This window comes from Neltuma alba, unplaced genomic scaffold (genome assembly GCF_004799145.2).
Source record: "Neltuma alba isolate B1F8T4 unplaced genomic scaffold, ASM479914v2 tig00000960_pilon, whole genome shotgun sequence".
Lineage (NCBI taxonomy): Eukaryota > Viridiplantae > Streptophyta > Magnoliopsida > Fabales > Fabaceae > Neltuma > Neltuma alba.
The window spans coordinates 1-20,345 of NW_021632272.1; the positions used below are offsets into that span (position 1 = coordinate 1).

The 20,345-nt window shown below is 35.5% G+C and overlaps 2 protein-coding genes, 1 non-coding gene and 3 pseudogenes across 3 annotated transcripts; 3 read left to right on the forward strand and 3 right to left on the reverse strand.

Moving 5' to 3' along the window:
* Nucleotides 1-46: 46 nt before the first annotated feature.
* On the reverse strand, nt 47-3,727 carry LOC114749246 (cyclin-dependent kinase D-2-like; annotated as a pseudogene).
* Nucleotides 3,728-4,805: 1,078 nt separating this feature from the next.
* LOC114749255 (probable glutathione S-transferase) lies at nt 4,806-6,253 on the forward strand. The gene is made up of 2 exons (XM_028937752.1): nt 4,806-5,158; nt 5,718-6,253. The coding sequence occupies exons 1-2, from the start codon at nt 4,850-4,852 to the stop codon at nt 6,078-6,080; spliced, it is 672 nt and encodes a 223-aa protein (XP_028793585.1). The 5' UTR covers nt 4,806-4,849; the 3' UTR covers nt 6,081-6,253.
* Nucleotides 6,254-7,170: 917 nt separating this feature from the next.
* LOC114749240 (eukaryotic peptide chain release factor GTP-binding subunit ERF3A-like) lies at nt 7,171-13,689 on the reverse strand (annotated as a pseudogene).
* Nucleotides 7,389-9,027, forward strand: LOC114749263 (probable glutathione S-transferase). The gene is made up of 2 exons (XM_028937764.1): nt 7,389-7,740; nt 8,502-9,027. Exons 1-2 carry the CDS (start codon nt 7,432-7,434, stop codon nt 8,862-8,864), a joined length of 672 nt encoding a protein of 223 aa, XP_028793597.1. The 5' UTR covers nt 7,389-7,431; the 3' UTR covers nt 8,865-9,027.
* A 2,204-nt stretch (nt 13,690-15,893) lies between the features above and the next one.
* Nucleotides 15,894-19,135, reverse strand: LOC114749209 (protein DETOXIFICATION 16-like; annotated as a pseudogene).
* Nucleotides 19,136-19,893: 758 nt separating this feature from the next.
* Nucleotides 19,894-20,089, forward strand: LOC114749273 (U2 spliceosomal RNA). The gene has a single exon (XR_003740536.1). It is a non-coding gene; the product is annotated as a U2 spliceosomal RNA (small nuclear RNA).
* Nucleotides 20,090-20,345: the final 256 nt, after the last annotated feature.

The window sequence follows — 20,345 nt, forward strand, 5'->3', positions numbered from 1 at the left end:
CATCCATAGTAGCTTTACACGGAGAAGCACAGATCAGGACGGCTCTAATGGCTCCTGTACTAGAATATTCATTCTGGATGTTGAAATTCTAGATCTAATTTTTTTTCAGATGTGATCTGTCAGCGCTGCAAAACCAAAAGAGGGATTAAAAATTAGTTTGCATCATTTACGTGAATTAAACAATAAAAAGATCCGACACACTGCCACCCATTGTGAAAATATACCGTTATAGAAGTAACATAAAACAGATCCAATTACCCTGATGTAGCGCTATTTTCTCACAGGTACAACCGGTATGGCATAATTCACAGCTATTCACAATCAAAGGTTCTGTGTAGTGTGTACAGATTAAGTATATTGAAATGAAATATGCCTAAGCAATAATTATAAATCTATAACGAGGGTTGTCTTGCTACTTTATTTGCAATCATGTATCAAAACACAAGCATAGTACGAGTCCAGACCTTTTACTTTGTGCTGTTACTAAAAGTAGTAATAGGAAGAGAAAAAGTGCTTATGTATCCAGATGACGATATGAAAATTATCTAAAGTAAATCCAATTACAGGGCATATGGCAAAAATCTAAACAGCGTGTCTGATGTACTACATCAGCTTTACGTATAAACTTTTTAACTTGAATAATTTTAGCAGAAGGATTACAGCTCTGTACGCAAGCTGAAGAGCCGTGACTGATATGATCCGCTTGTGTGACTTAATCCAAATATTGTTTTACCTGCTAATTGTAGGCCTATTTGGAGGGTTTAATCCAAATATAGAAAAGTCTACTGACGTTGCAGCTGTATCATTCTTTCCAGTATTATCACCAGCCTTTTGTATGTAATCACCAGCATTATCATCAGCTTTATCTCCTTGTAATGCATTTCCTTCAAATCCATCACGCCCTGGCATCACTCTCCTAGACTTTCTAGGAGGTGATAAAACAGTCGGGCCCTCATGTGGATTGAAATCAGAAGCCTTAAGATCCTTCTTTGGGGCAGGTCTAGGAAGCTTATCAGGATCCGTGGGCAGAGGCACAGAGGAAAAATACCTAAAGGAAAAAAGAAGACTAAATATGCAATAGAACACACAGTTATCAAAATCTTTATGACGTCAAGGCACATAACATACCTGTGCTCTAAAGCCTGCTGCACTGAAATTCTAACTTTAGGATCATATGTAAACATCTTTGACAACAAATCTAAAGCATCATCACTTGCCATTGGGAATAAAGAACGCAAAGGAGGGGCTGGAACATATTGGTATTCGACATAATCAGGAAGGTATACTATATCAGCCCACTGAGAGGGTGTTGGAGTCCCAAATGCAGCAAAAATCTTTCCTAATTGATCAATATCACTTGAACCCTATCAAGATTCAGAAAATAAGAGAAAAATGATTAAAAACTTCAATGATGAATGATTAATTATTACCGCATACAGAAGCACAAGAATAAAATCATCCGACACAACAAATTACATCATCAAAGTACAAAATAACAAGTTCTCTCTTTTAAAAGCAAAGTTTAAGACCAATAGCCAATATGATGAAGTATGAGAGCTCAGATTACATGAGAGTTAAACCAATAGTCAATAAAATCAACATAACCAGCAGCTTATTCAAACTGCAATATGAACAGTTTGATAAAGCTAAGCAGATTTTTCTATATAAAAGGGCCAAATGATTATACTCAGATAAAAAATCCATGATCTCAAGACAAACATTCAAATATATCAATTGATTGTCCCTAGTCACTGAGAATCTTCCTTTACCTGCAAAAAGGGCCGACGAAGCAGAAGTTCAGCAAATATACAAGCTGCAGCCCAAACATCAACCCCTGACCCATACTGTTTGGCTCCAAATAACAGCTCAGGTGCTCTATACCACCGAGCAAACACCTATTCACAGAAGAAGCATAAGGGTCAAGCATGGAGATCCATGCACTTGAAGAAAGCATAAAAGATGAATCCTCAGATGAAACAGGGCATGCTTAATAATATGCAGCAGTTCCTAATGAAAACGGCTAGACTGATTGGAATACGTAAAGAAACATTTGGCAAGCCATTTATGCTGCAAGCAAGCTTCCTAAATTTCACTAGTCGCATATTCTACTCAACTCCTGTAAGTCACCATGAGATAATGATCCAAGTGAACGGAAGACCTAGAACACAAGCAATCAGAAGAAGCACTTCTTCCACCAATTTCAAGTTTTGAATCTGCAAAGTGTTCTTTTCTTACCCTGTATACCCATCTTTAAAGGCAATAAACAATACAAAAAATTTATTAAAAAATAAAACATTTCAAACACAGACCAGCTGTTACTATGAAGATCTTAAGGCATAGTCTACAGGTTTGAACCTATATTTGCTTAAAAAAGAACTATTTAATCATATTAGGCAAACCACTAATAAGGTCCCTACTAGTTATACATTCTGTGACATCCAAATATTAGGGAGCATTGCTAAAATTGTTGCAAGAGAATCCACAGAAAGTAGGATAACAAACAGAATTCTGTGAATTATGAATTCAAAGTTTTATGCAGAATGTTGGGTTTTATTTAACAGAAAGGAACTAGTCTCCAGAGCCACTAAGTCAACGTATAGGTGCCCACATATTGAAAAGGATCAATGCACTCTGAATAAAGAAGCGAACCTGATGAGTGAACCTTCGATCCGGGCTCCCAAATATCCTTGCTAAACCAAAATCTGCAAGTTTCAGCTGTCCATTTGGTCCTATCAATAAATTATTTGGCTTCATGTCCCTGAGGATTTATTAGCAAACTTTTCACTCATCACAAAAAGAATGTAATACAAATTTAGTGAACAAAAAGTAGCATGCTTTACCTATGCAAAACCCATTTTGGTGGCAATAAGCAAGACCTTTAAGTGTCATTTGAAGGTAGGATTTTATATCCGCTGGTGAAAGAAAAATATTTCGATCTCGTATAACAGCTTCAAGGTCCGTCTCCATGAATTCAAACACGAGATGCAAATTCCCTTTATGCGGGAATGCATCAATTAACTCAATAATATTGGGATCTTTGAGCTCTTTGAGCAGTTTAATCTCTCTAAGAGCAGTAAAATTTACCCCTTCCTTCTGCTTGCCAAGTCGAATTTTTTTAATTGCAACCGTCTGTCCAGTCTGTTCAAGCATAGAATTCAATTTCATAAGAGCGCCAACTAATGAAAGGATGCCACCTTTGCGTCAGCAAATGGTAAGAAACTCTTGTTTATACCCTATGGCACATATTTAAAGCCCAGAGGAGGCAAGAAAATAAACACCCTTTGCGAGTCATTGGAACTTTAGAAAAACAAACTATCGAAAAACTCGATTGTTTATTTATATTATTGTAAGGCCATATTTGAAGATCAATGATTTTCTGGGTCATCAACATTATTCAACCAAGAAGGCTCGTCATTCACATTAAGAGATCGAAATCTCTTTTCCAAATCATCTTCATTAACCCAATTTCCTCCATTTTTCGTTTTTAAAATCATGTTTCTAAGAACTGCAAGATAAGTTTGTTCCAAAATAAATTAAAAATTAGCATAAAAGCAAATGGTTTAATTGGAGTTACCTTTGTATCAATGGCTTTGTATACGACTCCATAGGTACCTTCACCGAGAACTTCACGCCTCAGATATCTATCGGCTACTTTCTTAGACGCATCGATGTCTGACATTTTCGCCCCCTCAAATTTTTGTCCTGATGCTATTATCGGAGCTAATTCTGCTTAAAATTAAAAATTAAGAATTTGCCAGTAAAACATTGCGAACTAATTGGGGCTCTGGCGAGAAGGAATCAAGATGCAAGAAAGCCGTTGAAAGCCCCATCAAGCTTTACTAATAAACACTGAAAGCAAGGCTAGCTAAAAGCGGTAGAAGCTGAAAGCTTGAAGGCCATCAACTCGCTCGTTTGTGCATTTTCCGAACGGCGTGCCGTTTACCGACAACGGAAGGGCACATCTCAGCCCTCGATTTATGAGATCGTGGCCATCCATTTCTTCCCCATGACAACGTCTCTTTCATTCATTTTTCAACTGTATTGCCTCAACGGTGTCGTTTGGAAAAAATGCAGCCCATTTTTTTTGTCTCATCTCAGTGATTTAGCCACGCATGGGATAAAACGGGTTACTACAAGCGCACCTTACCTCCAAAAATTTTAACCAAAATTTAAGTATTAACATTTCAAAGTAACTTTTAAATAAACTGAATAAATTGTACAAGCTTTATCTAAATTGTAAACCAAGTATAAATGATTTTATTAATATTTAGAATTAGACAAAAAAATCTCCGACAATTTCATGTTTATGTAAATAACGTCTTATTATCAATTATTTCGTTATTTCAGTAATAAAACATAACATGCTACTCATCATATGCCTTCTATTTTTTTTAATCTAGCTAACTCAAACTTCGTTTTACATGTAAATAAACTTTCCAAATTTAGGTTATGCGCAAATAAACTTTCGTCATATTACTAATTCCTTTAGGTAGGCAAAAAAGACAAACTAACAATAAAAAGTGATTTTATTAAACATATTTTTCATAGTAATAAAATTCATTATTAAAATAAAAACAAATAATTATGGAAATACGACTACAATATAGGATCCACACGTTCTTTTTTTTTTTTTTTTTTAAGTATTTCCTGCATGGGCCGTTGTGATTGTTGGCATTTTCGATTAGATTTTGAACGTTGACTTCCGATAGCCTCGCCATATGATCAACCATTTGTTTATAGGCGCCAACCGCCAAATAAGACTGATGACTGATGAAGAAAGAAAGAAGGTGTTAATCGGGAATTGAATCAAAAGAATCGAGAATCCTCTTGCAGGCATAGAAGCGCGAAAATGGGGGAAGTGAAGCTGATTGCGACTCCTCAGAGCTTTCCCTGTGCCAGAATCGAATGGGCCTTGAAGATGAAGGGTGTGGAATACGAATACATCAAAGAAAATCTGCTCAATAAAAGCGACCTGCTTCTTCAGTCCAATCCTGTACACAAGAAGGTACCTGTTCTTCTCCATAACGGCTTACCTATTGCTGAATCCCTCGTCATCCTCGAGTACATCGACGAGACTTGGAAGCAAAACCCTCTGCTTCCACAGGACCCTCACGATCGAGCCCATGCTCGTTTCTGGGCAAGATTTATCGATGAGAAGGTATTATTGATCTCACTTTCTACATATTTTGCATCCCTATATCTTTCAAAGAAGTTTTTGTTTGATTGATTGTTGATCGTTAATTCAAGAGTTATAACAGCATCAGTTCGAATGATATGCTCTGATCTGATTTCGGATCTTTACCAAGTCTTTTTACGATTTGATTTGCGAAGTGTATGTTCAGTTTCAGAGAACTGAACCCACTATCATGATTCATGAGTCAATATTACCTCTTGGATTGGATTAAAACTGAGCTAAAATTTATAGCTATTGTTGGCTAAGGAGTGATCCTTTTATAGTTAACCCCACCAGGTTGAATTTAATGTTTCAATCTGAGCTCAGTCCTGTACTAAGCCAAGTGTTCATCATATTTGGTTGGCAAATATGCACATAATATTCATTGGAATCATCATAGAATATATTATGTATTATGGTAAGCCATCTGTTGAGTATATATAATAGAGTTTGGTTTACAGCATTCCTTGTCTTGTTTTTCTTTTTTTTTTGGGGGCCTTGGCCCGAGTTTGCTCAGTTCTTACAAATTAACATGAAATGACAGTGTGTGGCTGGTGTGTGGGGAGCTGGGGTGGCACAAGGAGAAGGAAAGGAGAAAGCCATAGAGTCAGCTCTGGAGTTACTGGCTCTTCTGGATAAGCAGATCGAAGGGAAGAAATATTTTGGTGGTGAAGAGATTGGGTATTTGGACATAGTAGCAGGTTGGATACCTCATTGGCTGAATGTTCTGGAAGAACTTGGAGAGATGGAGTTGCTCACTGCTGAGAGGTTCCCTCATCTTCATCAATGGAGCCTTAACTTGCTGCAAACTTCACCTGTCAAAGACTGCTTGCCTCCCAGAGATTCTGTTGTTGACTACTTCAGTTTCGGCTTCAACTACGTGCGTTCCATGGCAGCCAATAAATAATAAACCGTGATGAAGATATAAACCCTCACATTCTGAATAATATTGATGATGAAGAACTTGCATGGTTTCCATTTCAATTAGTTTTGGTCGCTTGAGCTGGATGTGTATGGAATATTTTGACGATAATTTATGATACTGTAGTGATTGTGTGTTTATGCTAGGCTTTACACATATATGCTTTTGAGCTTTCGGATCTTTGTATGATGGTAAGAAGCTACGTCAAATACCAAAAAAGATATGTTAGGAATGAAGATTGGATGATAACAGAAAATAATATTTGTCAAAAATATGATGATTGTTGACTTCAAATGTTTAAACAGGAGTGTTTGGTTTTTAGAGGCGCAGAAACGACAGCAAATTGAATGAAGCTCTTATTCATGAAATTTGATACAATCACTGCTGAACAATTTATACTCGTATCCACAACGGAATTTAAATACACCATCTTATATTATGAGTCAAATTCTTAGTAACCAGGTTACCTTTTGTTGACATTAATTGTTGGTGTAGATTTTTTTAAAAGAAATACAAGAAACATGTAGTTTTTTGGGCCTATGTCAAAGTATTGGCAAAAAAAATTTAAGCTATGAAAAAAAATATTACTCCTGTCCTAAATATGAAAAGGAATTGAGGATTGGACTTGATTTTAAACATAAAAGGTTAATATATTTTGTTTCACAAATTTATAATTATTTTTTTAAAGTATCTCTATTACTTACACATACTAAGAAGTTTTTATCAAATGATAGTTATGATTAAAAAGAGTATTTTGAAAAAAAAATTAACTCATATTTATTATAAAATAATTAAGTTCATTAATTTTCTTAATATATCTAACTTAGTAAAGTAACTTTTATATTAAGAACTAGATGTTGAAAGTGTTCATATTAGCTTTTTAGAAGTGATTTTGCCATATACAAGGTAAAAAAAAATTTTTTTTATCTTGATATATAAAAATATATTTTTTTCAATTGGTTGTAGGAGCATCCAAACTTGCATGTGGTAAATCTTTTTAGGTAGAAGGAGGAGAAGAAACAGATTACAGGTTGAATTTGGATCTTCCAATTAAATCTTAATTAATTAATGAATATTAACTATCAAATCGTGATCTAATAATAAGTAAATTATTTATCTCAACATTTTACGTGGCAAAAAGTAGCAGTATTTCCTACATCGACCGTTGTGGCCTTTTGCTTTTTCAATTAGTTTTTAGGACAATGATTTTGAACGTTGACTTCCGCTGGCCTTGCCATACAATCATGCATATGGGCCAAATAAAGAATGCAGCTGTTAAATCAGGAGATCAAATCAAAAGAATCCAGGATCCTCTTGCAGGCTTAGAAGCGCGAAAATGGGGGAAGTGAGGCTGATTGCGACTCCTCAGAGCTTTCCCTGTGCCAGAATCGAATGGGTCTTGAAGATGAAGGGCGTGGAATACGAATACATCAAAGAAAATCTGCTCAATAAAAGCGACCTCCTTCTTCAGTCCAATCCTGTACACAAGAAGGTACCTGTTCTTCTCCATAACGGCCTACCTATTGCTGAATCCCTCGTCATCCTCGAGTACATCGACGAGACTTGGAAGCAAAATCCTCTGCTTCCACAGGACCCTTACGATCGAGCCCATGCTCGTTTCTGGGCAAGATTTATCGATGAGAAGGTATCATTGATCTTACTTTCCATATATTTGTATCCTCATATCTTTCAATTTGGTTTTTGTTTGATCCATTGCTGATCCTCAATTCAAGAGCTATAACTGTTAAGTCGGGACTAAGTTCATTTCACTCAACAGCAATAGTTCAAATGTCAGTCGAAAAAAGAAAAAACAGCAATAGTTCAAATGACATGCTCTGATCTGATTTCGGATCTTTACCAAGAGTTTTTTTTAACGAAATGATATTTGTGAAGTGTACTTTCAGTTCCAAAGAACTTAACCCATGATCATGAGTCAATGTCGATTGTTGGATTGGATTGAAACTTGGCCAGAGTTTATAATTGTGAGCCAGTCAGTTTTAGTTAATCCCACCAGGTCAAATGTAATTTTCAATCAGATTTCAGTATGTATTGAGCACTGTCAAGGCATAATCTTTGTCCCACCCAGAGTTTTGATGGATGTAAATATGCCAGGTGAGCTCACTATGGGATCTAACTAGCTGATACAACTGAGCCGGTCTTCTGAACTTTGGGTTTACTTCATAAACTCTGCTATTTGGCTGCCCGATATGAACAATATATTCATTATTGTAACTATTATAGAAGACTCTGCATTTGTTATTATAAACCATCTTTTGAGTCTATATACCCTCAATGGTGCAGCATAATTTACAGCATTCCTTGTCTTTTCTCTCTTCTCTGTGCCTTTCTTTTATAATACCGTTTCCCGGGATTGGTCAATTCTTACAAATTAACATGAAATGACAGTGTGTGGTGGGTGTATGGAGAGCTGGGGTAGCACAAGGAGGAGGAAAGGGGAAAGCCATAGAGTCAGCTCTGGAATCACTTGCAGTTCTGGAAAAGCAGATTGAAGGGAAGAAATATTTTGGGGGAGAAGAGATTGGGTATTTGGACATAGTAGCAGGCTGGATACCTCATTGGCTGAATGTTGTGGAACAAGTTGGAGAGATGGAATTGCTCACTGCTGAGAGGTTCCCACATCTTCATCAATGGAGCCTCAACTTGCCGCAAACTTCACCTTTCAACGATTGCTTACCTCCCAGAGATTCTGTCGTTGACTACTACAATATCGCCTTCAACCGCGTACGTTCCGTGTCAGCCAATAAATAATAGTAAACCATGATGAAGATATGAACCCTCACATTATGAATAATAGTATTGATGATGAAGAACTAGCTTGGTTTCCATTCCCATTAGTTTTGGTCGCCTGAGCTGACTGTGTATGAAACATTTTGGCAATCATTTATGATTCTGTCGTCGTTGTGTGTTTTTACGCTAAGCTTCACACATATATGGTTCTCATTTGAAAAACAAATTTTCCCCCGAAAAGCAATTTTTTTGGGGGAAAAAAATAACACACCACTATTGTCTCTCTCTATAGTGTGTGTTATATTTAATTAAAATATCTTTATTATTTTCTTACAGAAAAATTATAGAAAGTTAGGTCTCAAAGGTTTACGGATAAATTCCCGACTTTAGTTGAATATCTATAGAGATATTTATTACTTATTGTTCACTATTTTGCCAGACGGCAAAATTTAAACACACGACCATACTTTATGAGTTATTACTGGGAGAATTACAACAAGATTCTAAGAAGAAAATAATTATTAAGAAGTCTCAATAACAACTAAGTAGCACAAGTTTCAGAATAAAAATGACAACTTATAAGACTTATTTTGTATTATTTTTTTTTTTGAAACCTTATTGTAATTCTCTCATTATTATTTATTAGGAAGACCCTTACTTATGGATTTTGTTGCCATGACTGTTTTTAAAATGACATCAATCAATTATGCTTTAAAACAATATATTCACATTTGTTTAAGGAAGAATTGCAACAAAAAAAAAAACCTTTAAATTACAAATCACTTTAATAACCATGGACAATATTTAAAAATAAAGAACAATACATTTTTATAGTCATTCTTGATTTAATTTTGAAATTTCAAAGGTATTTTTTTAAAGGATTTTTCCTTTGTTGAATTCACTTCATAATTTGAATATTTGAATATTCTCAAGCACACAGCGGAACCAAGCTGTTGTATTGTAGTCACTCATTACACATTGAAGGAGGATAAAATAAACGCAAGCACTTGATCAGTTGAGTTAACGCACACGCATCCTCTACTACTATAAATAAGTGCCCCTCCCACACCAAAAAAAAAAAATCAATATATCGATGCCTGGGATGAGTCTGAGAGAACCGGTCATTGTGTTGGACTACCAAACCCGTTCGAGTTGAAAAATTAAAATTGAAGGAGGATCGTAAGAAGTTGAAAAGATTAAAAAAAAAAAAAAAAAGCAGCCTCCACAGAAGCAAATAATTTTATAATATTAACCATCAGATTGTGATCTAATAAATAAATAAATGTCTTTAACATTATTAGATCACGATCTGATGTTTAATACATCTAAATCCTTGGTCTTTAACAACTCATATTTAGCTTAAGATTCTCTAGAAAACTTCCTCACTTAGCTTAATTAATCTCAAAACAAACAGTCCTAAATAGCAATACCTCTAGTTCTAAATATAAGATTTGATTTGTAACGCAAATCACCCTACAAACTAAATCTGATATTTAGAATTTTAGTTGATTGGGTTTGGGCCCTCCCATTGTACCCAAAAAAATCTTATATTTGGAAATTGAGGTAGTAGTTCGTAAATCCTCGAGTTTTTTTTTTTTTTGGACCAGCACGTAAATCCTCGAGTTAGTAACTGTGGGCCTAGTAACAAGATATAGAATTGCAATATTTTTATTTGGAAAATTTTTTTTTCTGGCTGGAAATCTTCAGTACGTTGATTCTACAGCTAGGTTGCCAGCGAATAAAACATTATATAGTAAGAAACAAGCAATTTAGCAGCATATATGATACAGCAAAGCAGTTGAGAGGTTCCTCACCAAAATCGTCATGCTCAAGCAGCAGGAGGTAAGAACTTTTATGGAACTCACACACTGGTTCTGTGAGATAATTTCCACATATAGCAACACCAAACAAGTTATCAAACAGAAATGATGTTCCAAATTGACGTGGCAATAAAATGTACCTGGATTCGGCAGACAACAAAAGCACCATTTTTCACAAAGAGAGGTCTGTTTCTCATAGGTCTCGTTGTCTTTGGATCAGTTTGCTGTAGGAGTTCAACAATCTCACATTCTTCAACAATACAGTGGATCTGCAATACCGCCTTGTACCCAGCAGTAAAAATAGCCTAGAAAGTGATGTAACATCGGTTAATCTTATTGAAGATTATACAGAAACTATCTATCTATATATAAAACTATGAGAACTCCTTAGCATATGCATACTGCACTGAAATCCAAAAAGTAACACCCAGATGAGAGAATATTTACACTGTCCAGCAATTCAAGAATCCGCAGCTGAGCCACAAACTCAGTAACAGCTGGTATTGGATTTTCTGCAGGAGGAAAAATGAAAACAAAAATGACATTAAAATATGAACAGCGAATGGATATCGATGTTTAGAAAAAGAAACAACAGTAAAGTACTGGAAACCATATTTAATTCAGTAGAATCCCATTGATGAAGATTTGAAATCCAAGTAATATATATTGCATTCTTTATTCACTAGGTGAAAGCAAAAGAATGGTGAATCAGCAGTACTGGTAAAAGTTAGCTGAGCCAGTCTGAGAGCATCTCATGGTTCAGATACTTCAGGGCATCCTATCAGATGCAGAGATGAAATATGAACCATAAGATAGATCACTTGTTGCCTAATTTTAGCACAACTGAAATTGCTGGTGATAATATTATCTAGATTATTCCACAAAGCAACACTGGATAGAACAAATCACAACAAAAGGAAACAAACGAAGGGAGCGGAAAATGCTTACCAACACTAGACAGTATGAACCCGCTTAATATGTCTTTTTCAACACCAGATATTCTAACACGTAGATTCTCACCAGGTCCTGATTGTTTGACCCTATCTTCATCAATGAATACAGCAACAACTTTTACATGATCCTGCTATTATTTTTTGGCAGTGTTCCATGTTTACCGAGTCAGAAAAAGAGGAGAAAGCTCACAACTCAAGGAATATTAGAGAGCAGAATAAGGTCCAACCCTATTTGGGATGCAACTTTTCCCATAACAACAGTTCCCATGTCTTTGAATTTGTCAAGAATAGGCATCCTGTTCAAATCAGAAGTTCAACAATAACAAGGAAATTGGTCATCCAACTTTCTTTTTTTTTAGGAGGGAAAAGACTACATATTTTTCAGCAGAACCCTTAAGCAATCAACAGAAACATAACATAACAGCTGAATCAGCAAGAACATAAGAGGCAATAAATACGAACATTGGGATATTCTAAAATCAGCATATACAGTTTTCAAAGAAAATTTTCTGGTAAAGTGGTAAGATCTTACAAACTCAGTACAGTCCTAGCAACCTACTAAGAAAATTTAATCCTGGTGGAAAGATTTACCATATTTGAAATTTAAAGACGCACCATATGAATTACACATCTGCCCACTTTGAAGACAAATGACAACTTTCCCAGTTGCTAGATTACACAATGACACTTCATGCAAATAAGGTAAAAGGCACATCACCTGAAAGGGCCTTTGGGGTCCCGAGGTGGAGTTTCAACACAATCAAGGGCTTCAAATAGGCAGGGACCATCCCACCAAGGACAGGTGCTTTTATCCACTCTTGTTTTTATGTTTGCACCAGTCAGCGCAGATAAAGGTAAAAACAGCACATCTGGTAAATTAAAGCTTGTAAATTAGTATCACATCCCTAACCATTTAAATGCCAAACACCTAAGAATGACATTAAATACTTTATTAAAATAATTTCCTTAATTGGGGTTTCTCAGCCATTTTCCAAGCTTTTCAAGTAGCTCACGATTGAGATAGTTGTAGAGCAGTAAGATCAAAATAAACAATATATTTAAAAAACCCAACCTGAATTCTATGATTAACATCCCCATTAATTTCATGATCTTCATGTATAATTGAACTTGCTAAGCACCAGTACCTTAGTTCACACTGTCGCCCGATGACTTAAGAAAAGGAATCATCTTTGACTCAATTTCATCATACCTAGAAACACAACACAGGTAAGAAATCTCTTAAAAAACGGAAGTGAAGAAGGGAGGAGAGAAAATAAGGAGATGATAGAGTGGGGGGATGAGAGAGCACCTTTCTTTTGACCACTTCACTGCAGGCTCGTCCATTTTATTAACAACAATCAGCTTAGACACACTTATTGTTTTTGCAAGCTGGACATGTTCACGGGTTTGTCCACCTCTTTCATGTCCAGTTTCGAATTCTCCCTTTCGAGCAGAAATTACCTGGCAAAATAGGGAGAGATCATCACATGTCTGCTAATCAAACCCCACCGGAGATCAAGAGAGAGTTTGACACATCATAATCCGCTTACCAAAACTCCAATATCAGCTTGGGCAGCACCACTGATCATGTTGGGGACATAGCTTTTGTGGCCCTACATAATAATTATTCAGGTGAGACAGAAGGGTAGAGACTAGGACATACATTCATTTAAAAACATTAAAATTTCCAAGAGAACATCATCATCATGATCAATATAAACAACTACAAGACACGTCAACTATGTGAATGTGCGTCCGAAAAGCTAGCTTCTATACCAAACAATTGTTTAAGAGAATCTGCAATTTCAAAGCATGTAAAACAAATCGAATCAGAATCATGAAAAACAGATACACAGGTGCATCCCAAATTGTAAACCTTGTTTTTTCTGTCTCAAAATGCGCCCTTCCAACTTCAACTGTTTTGCCCTGCGATTGGGACAACTTGTTAACAAAACATAAAAGCAAAACTAAGCACATTGGACGAAGCATTCAAATCCTTATAGCTAATAAATTCATGGCCCATACCTTTACCCTCTCCTCTTCATTAGTGTCCACTATATAAGCCATATACCTAGTATATAAAATCATCAATTAATCATGTGTGTGTGTGTATAATGATAGAAAGATACATAGTAGGAAGGTAGATAGATAGACAGATAGATAAATCAAAATCCTGTATAATGGCAGCCGTGAAGAAAAATTTACATTTTTATTCATTCATTCAATCATTAAAAATTTGATTAATTTAATTTAATTTTATTAACTTAATTTCATTATTTATTCATCTGTTTTTTTAAGTCTTTGATCAAGTCACATATTATAGTCCAATCATATGAACTACTGCTAACCCATATAATGATTAAAGAACCTTGTAGACAACTTACCAACATGACCAACGAACAGAACATCCAAGTTTCTTCTCTTATCTGTCGTCACATTCTTTTGATCTTCCACTGAAGGAATTTCCTCATCTTTTAAAACATCAAGTAAAACCATAACCATGAAAATCTCAAACAGATTAATTCCAAGCGACGAATGGATCGGATTGGATAAGAAAAAAGAGATAAGCACGTATTCTATAGGGTAGACAAACCACGTACCCATGGTGAGAGGACACAAATTCTGCACAGAGACAAAGGTTGAAGTGAGCACCCGACTAGAGGCCCAGAAAGCGAGCAACACAGGGAAGACGGTGCCTGGGGTTTAGTTCTGGAAGGCGCAGAAGAGAGGAAGAAAATCCAGTAACTACTCTGTGAATATCCCTCAGAGCATACAATCTGTAAACATATTTGACTCATATGCATGCGGCATGCACTAACAAACAAAATGGAGGAAAAAGACAAAACGTAGACAGAAAAAAGGTAAACCAAAATACTTTGCACGGTGACCCACAAAAAACCAAATTACACCCAATTTTTTTTATTTAAATAAAAAAAAAAGCTATCATTTGTTTTTAGTAAAATGACAAAAAAAACTGAAAATTTGTAAATATAAAATAAAGAATGTTAACAAATTTTTTTGTTATTTGCAAATTCAGCATCGTTAACACTAAATAAAATGTTGTTACCAAACTTGATTTGAGATCTAATAATTTGAGTTTTTTTTTGTTATTCTCTCTTTGTTTTTTTTAATTAACATGTAATTGACCACAAAATCAGTTAACATATAATTGAGAAAGTCTACTCTTTGTACATAACGCAATTATTCATCAATATAAGCTGCTTCTTTTAGATCCAGTCTCTCCCAGTCAAACTCCTGGGAGCTTAGATGTTAGATCACCTTATTTAAGATTTTAGAATTTAGAATTTTCAATTGTTCATCCACCTACCAAGAACGAGGGGGAGTTCAAAACCTTTCATCTTTTTTCACCCCACCTTCATAGATTTCTGCCTTTTCTTTCAAGTCCACATAAGCAACCTCAAAAAGTGATTTGCTGAAGATTTTCTTTCAACTTTTCATTCCAAGAGCGAATTTTCTTATTAATAAATACTAAAAGAACATGTTAAGTAAATTGATGTCTAAAATTTTTAATTATTTCTTCTTTCCAATATTGTCCTTACTTAAATTTGACAACTTCAAATGCCTTTGAATTTTTTTAAAAGAAGTCGATCATTAAAATCTTAATATTTGTTTCATGAACTTCCATATCTGAAATTTTGAAGAAGAATTACATAAAAAAGATTAAATTTTCAAATATAATGGATATGTTAATTGAAGAATAATGAAATAGATAGTAAGAATCCACACCAAGCCGATTCCGGAGCTCATAAAAATGTCACAATAAATGTACTAGAAAAATAAGAGAAAAGAAAAGATAATCGACAGTTGTGTGAAGAGCAGGTTAAAGAAAAACTTCTTATTTATCGGGCCAGGGTGATCATTGTTTCAGATTAGAAAGGTATAATCTCTCTCATTTATTGTAAGATGATTTCCTGCTTGCCCCTCAATTCACAATCAAAAAATTAATGCTTGATTAATTTCCTAATTGGTCATTTTTCTTATTCCCTAATTCTCTCATAGGAATTAATGGTGATTTAATTCCTTTTCCTATTAGGATTCACTTGACTAAAAAGATTCTCTGGCCTCTGATCAAATAGTCTAGCCTATCAAGAACAGACCTAGACCTAAGGTCTAACGTTAATTTATTCATATTAACATGAGAAAATTATGGTCGGCTTTTAATCATGGCAATCAACTTAACATCCGAATTTCATAATCATTAATTATAAGAAAACTTGATACAACGTGGGAAAACAAGACTAGCTAGTATGGTAGAATTATGCTGCATGTGATTCAGGTGGCGATATCTGATCACTTGGTGCAGTGTCTGTGAGGGAGATAATTGAGCACTCCACTCTACTCTGAGCTTCCTTTGCCTGCAGACAAACAATAACAAACCCCTTTACCTTATCGACGAACGAATGTGCATAAACACACACAAGCTTTTATATATATATATATATATATATATATATATAAAATAATATAATATAAAATAAATTATGGAACTCTTTGCCTTACTTCTTTCTCCCAATCAGTGTGAACTGTGATGACCAGGAAAAAACCACTTGCAGTGTAAAAGCAACCACGATCCCCAACCACAGCCCCTGTTTCGCACCCAACACAAACACATGAATTTGTTTGTAGAATTAACTTATGCTTAGAATGATGCAACAAAACAATAAACAAAATAAATCATACTACCTCTGGTCCTAATTATAAGATCTTGTTTGTAACAAATGAGGTTTTATAAGACTGCAAATGGAGTCTTGTAATTAAGATCAGAGATAGTAGTATTTGTGTGCATTACTACTAGTTTAATATCACCTTGGCATTCATGTGCGCAACGAAAGCTAATATCACAGAACAAGGAACACCAGCAAGATAAAAGGATGCCAGGTTCACGTAAGCTCCAATCTTTTGCCATCCACATCCTCTCACGATGCCTGGAAATAGACCAACCATAGTCACACCACAAAAAATCACTTTTCCTTCACAAGTTTGAGTCGTGTTTTGCGGGACAATATGAGAAATATAGATGCGAGAATGACCTGAAAGGGCACTTTGGATTGCATCAAGGAAGCTAGAAATGGCCAGAACTGGTACCATGGAGGCCACATGTCTTACTACTTGATTGTCATTGCTATAAACTTGTCCCAGGAGATTTCGAAGCAGAATCATCAGTAGAAGTAATAACGTACCCTCGCTTAAGGCTATTCCTAACACCACCCGAACTGCTAAACTTGCAGCTTCTGCATTTCCTGCCCCTAGTTCATTTGACACTCGTGTGCTGTCATATTCAACCACCTCTTGTTAAAACTGATTTTCACCATCATAGAATTGGTCCTATATAGACTATATATATCATCACCTTACTGCAGCAGTGAAACCAAATGGGATCGTCCAAGCTACAGAGAACATATTGAGGCTGCAATAATAAATCAGAAACTTGTCTTGCTCATGGTTAGGAAAATAACATGGTAAAATTATGGTTTGGTAGCTGACCATATTGAAAGCACAGAAGTTTGTAGAGTTGGATTAGGAAGAAGGCCTGACAATAGTACCATCAGCTCAAACGTCCACACTTTCAAGCTGTCCAAAGTTCAAAAACAAAGTTCAACACTACCACATCAAACACAATTACAATCTTAACTGTGACTTGAAACGTATACCAGATCATAATAGCAGAAGGAACAGCAAGTTTAAGGAAGTCAGGGACATTGTGGAGAGCCTTCTTTGAGAAACCCGTCCATGATTCTTTGCAGGAAGAGGAGAACCTCACATACAGTGCCATTAACAACACATTTACCCAGTAAGACACAGAAATTGCTATGGCTGCTCCTCGACTTCCAAGTCCAGATTTGAAAACCAAAAGCCAACAAAAAATGACGTGAAACAGAGCTGCAACTGCCGAAGTTATCATCATGGGCAAGACAATGTTTTGAGTTTGCAAGAATTTCATAAGGGATTGAAGGATGCCAAATGCGAACAGACTTGGAATCATGCAATAGGCATATGATCCTGCTTCTTTTGATATAAGTTTATCTTGCTTCATAGCCATAAGAATTGGTTCTGTGTTTGCCCAGATTATTGCAAGGAGCACACTGCTCAGTGAAAGAACGATCAGGGATCTTTGCATGTGTATGCCGAGCATGTGGTACTGTCCTGCTCCATATGATTGACCACAGAAGGTGTCCAGTGCACTCGCTAATCCCATCTGTTCAATTAATCACAAATTAAGTCAACAAACAACTAAAGTATTTTGAAGAAAGAAAGAAAGGAAAGAAAAAAAGAGTGTTGTTTGATTCTCTTAAATTTTCTCAAAAATTGACACTGTTAATTTTAAGGAGACCCGGTTCGCTTGAATGTTAAATGCATTTGGTTTATCTTTGGCCTGAGAGAGACGGATCTATGATATGTAGAAATTGCTTGAGTAACATAATTTAGACACTATTTGAAGGTTAAAAAAAAGACACTGTATTTCTTTCTTGTTTTTCTTCATTGCAATATAACACCAATTTTTAATTCTATATTTTACCCCAAAATCATAGTCTACAATCATTTTCTACAATAATTTTTCTTTATTTCTCAATATAAAGACATTCTATAGGTGAAAAAAACAATATAAAGACATTCTAAATATGAGATAATAAACGAATTTTCGATTAATCAGTAGGTCTCAAATATTTAACAAGTAAACTCCGCAAGGTGTCAAAAAGGCACTGGGAGTTCAGAACATGCCAAGAAGAAATTCCATATATAATTAATGCAAGACAATATAAAAGTTCAGAAAACGGAATATAACGTTATGGGAAAAACTAGACGGTCGTGTATTGTGTTAACAGTTTAGTACGATGCCAAATATCTCATGTTCAAATATCGTCTTTGTTTCTCCCGTGGGCATGCAAGGAAAAAGACACAGCAACATAAGTATTAACAACGCAAACAGCATTTGGCCGAAACCAAAAAACTTATCGACAACATGGGAACACGAAGCCGTCTTATCATATGCTCAAGAATACTATTGAAAAACAAATATCCTTGGATCAGTCCCATGCCATTGCAGGTACCTGAAGGATCAGAATCACTCAAAACTCAAAAAGCTCAGGAGAAAAGAATTGTTTGGTTCAAACACCTAAATTATTTGATCTTTGAATCTTGTCCTCCAACAAAGTTAAAAATTTTCAAGAACTGAATCGATCATAGAGTAAGACCCGGGGAAAGTTGCCGAGGAACAATCTCAGAAAATAAATGATGATGATGTTTGATAATAATGACGTTGTTTGATGGGAAAAGTGAGAGAGAATGCATTTACCAGCAAGTTGAAGCCAGTGACAGAAACGAAGGAGGTGGCCATGGAAGCAGCAGAGAGAGGAAGTGTACCAAGATGACCAACAAATACGACAGAGATGGTTTGCAAACTGTACTGTAAGAGACCCACCGAGAACAGAGGAAGTACTAGGCTTAGTTGTTTTTGGCCTTCTTCTAATAACTTATGTCTTCTTCGCAGGCCCGTCATGTCTTCTTTTTGGTTTCTGATTTCTTCATTCATGTTTATTAGCGTTTCCAAAGAGGAAGTGAGAAAGATAACTCAACATAATAAAGGAGTTTCTGTTAGGAACAGTTCATTCATTTCAATATTGGGCGTGCCCACTAGATCTTGCTGAGCTAAGTGTCTGCAGCATTTGGCTTGGATCAAATATTTTAGCCATGTACATTCACAATTTTCTTCTGACAATCTCCAACGATTCTGCAAACAAAATTATACTATCTCGAATATTTAATACAAGACCTCGTTTGACTTTTATTTATCCACCTTATCTCTAATATTTATATATATTTTTTTCAAGATAGTGCTTCTAACAATGATAATTTTAGCCAATACATTTGATTAGCAAGGATATTTTAGAAAAAAGAACACATATCTATTACAAATAACTAACTTAACTTCTTTCTTTACTCTACTCAAATTAATCAACTAGCTCTTATAATTAGAACCGAAAGTAGTAATCATGAATACATAGTAGAATTCAAACAAAACTTAAATATATCATATACAAACATATATGATATATATATATATATATATATATATCTATAGAATGCCAAGTTTAAATTCCAGCAGAGAGTCAAGTTGAAAGCACACGGCGAAATGAAATCCCGAATCAGTGTTGCAAACGACCGCCTGCCACGGCTATCGAGTCCCACATTGATTAGATACCATAGTTTCTAGGCAAAGGGCGGATATAAAATATTAACAAATGCACTTAACAAGGCATACCTTTCTCGGCCTTTTGGCTAAAATCAAGTGTAGTATCTGTTCTTATCAGTTTAATATCTGATACGTGGGCCATTGGCTCACATGATATTAAATTTATTTTTTTAGGGGGAGGGTCCATTACGGTAGCTTGCTACTGGGATCCTCGAGCGTCGCCCCTGCGTTGCACTACAGCAAGGGCCAGGCGCACCCCCCCAATCCTCAGTTTAACATGTTTATCTGGTCTAATTTAGTTAATGCTTCTCATGTTAATAAATATCACGGCCCGAAGCAGTTTTGCCGAATAGTACCCCGGTTCTGTGGTGGTAAAGTAAACAAATGGAGACATCTCCAGAGGTTAACATTGTATTCTTTCTTTTTCAATCGAATACCTCTTCATTTGTATTTATATTTTATTATAATAATTGTTTCTAACTTAAAAGTTACGCTATTCTTTGGCCAATTTCAATTG

What these genes read in the sequence shown, in the direction of transcription:
- LOC114749263 (XM_028937764.1), top strand. Translation starts at nt 7,432, where the DNA reads ATGGGGGAAGTGAGGCTGATTGCGACTCCTCAGAGCTTTCCCTGTGCC. An exon ending in CAAGATTTATCGATGAGAAG is followed by an intron (nt 7,741 to 8,501) that starts GTATCATTGATC and finishes ATGAAATGACAG; the next exon opens with TGTGTGGTGGGTGTATGGAG.
- LOC114749255 (XM_028937752.1), top strand. Translation starts at nt 4,850, where the DNA reads ATGGGGGAAGTGAAGCTGATTGCGACTCCTCAGAGCTTTCCCTGTGCC. An exon ending in CAAGATTTATCGATGAGAAG is followed by an intron (nt 5,159 to 5,717) that starts GTATTATTGATC and finishes ATGAAATGACAG; the next exon opens with TGTGTGGCTGGTGTGTGGGG.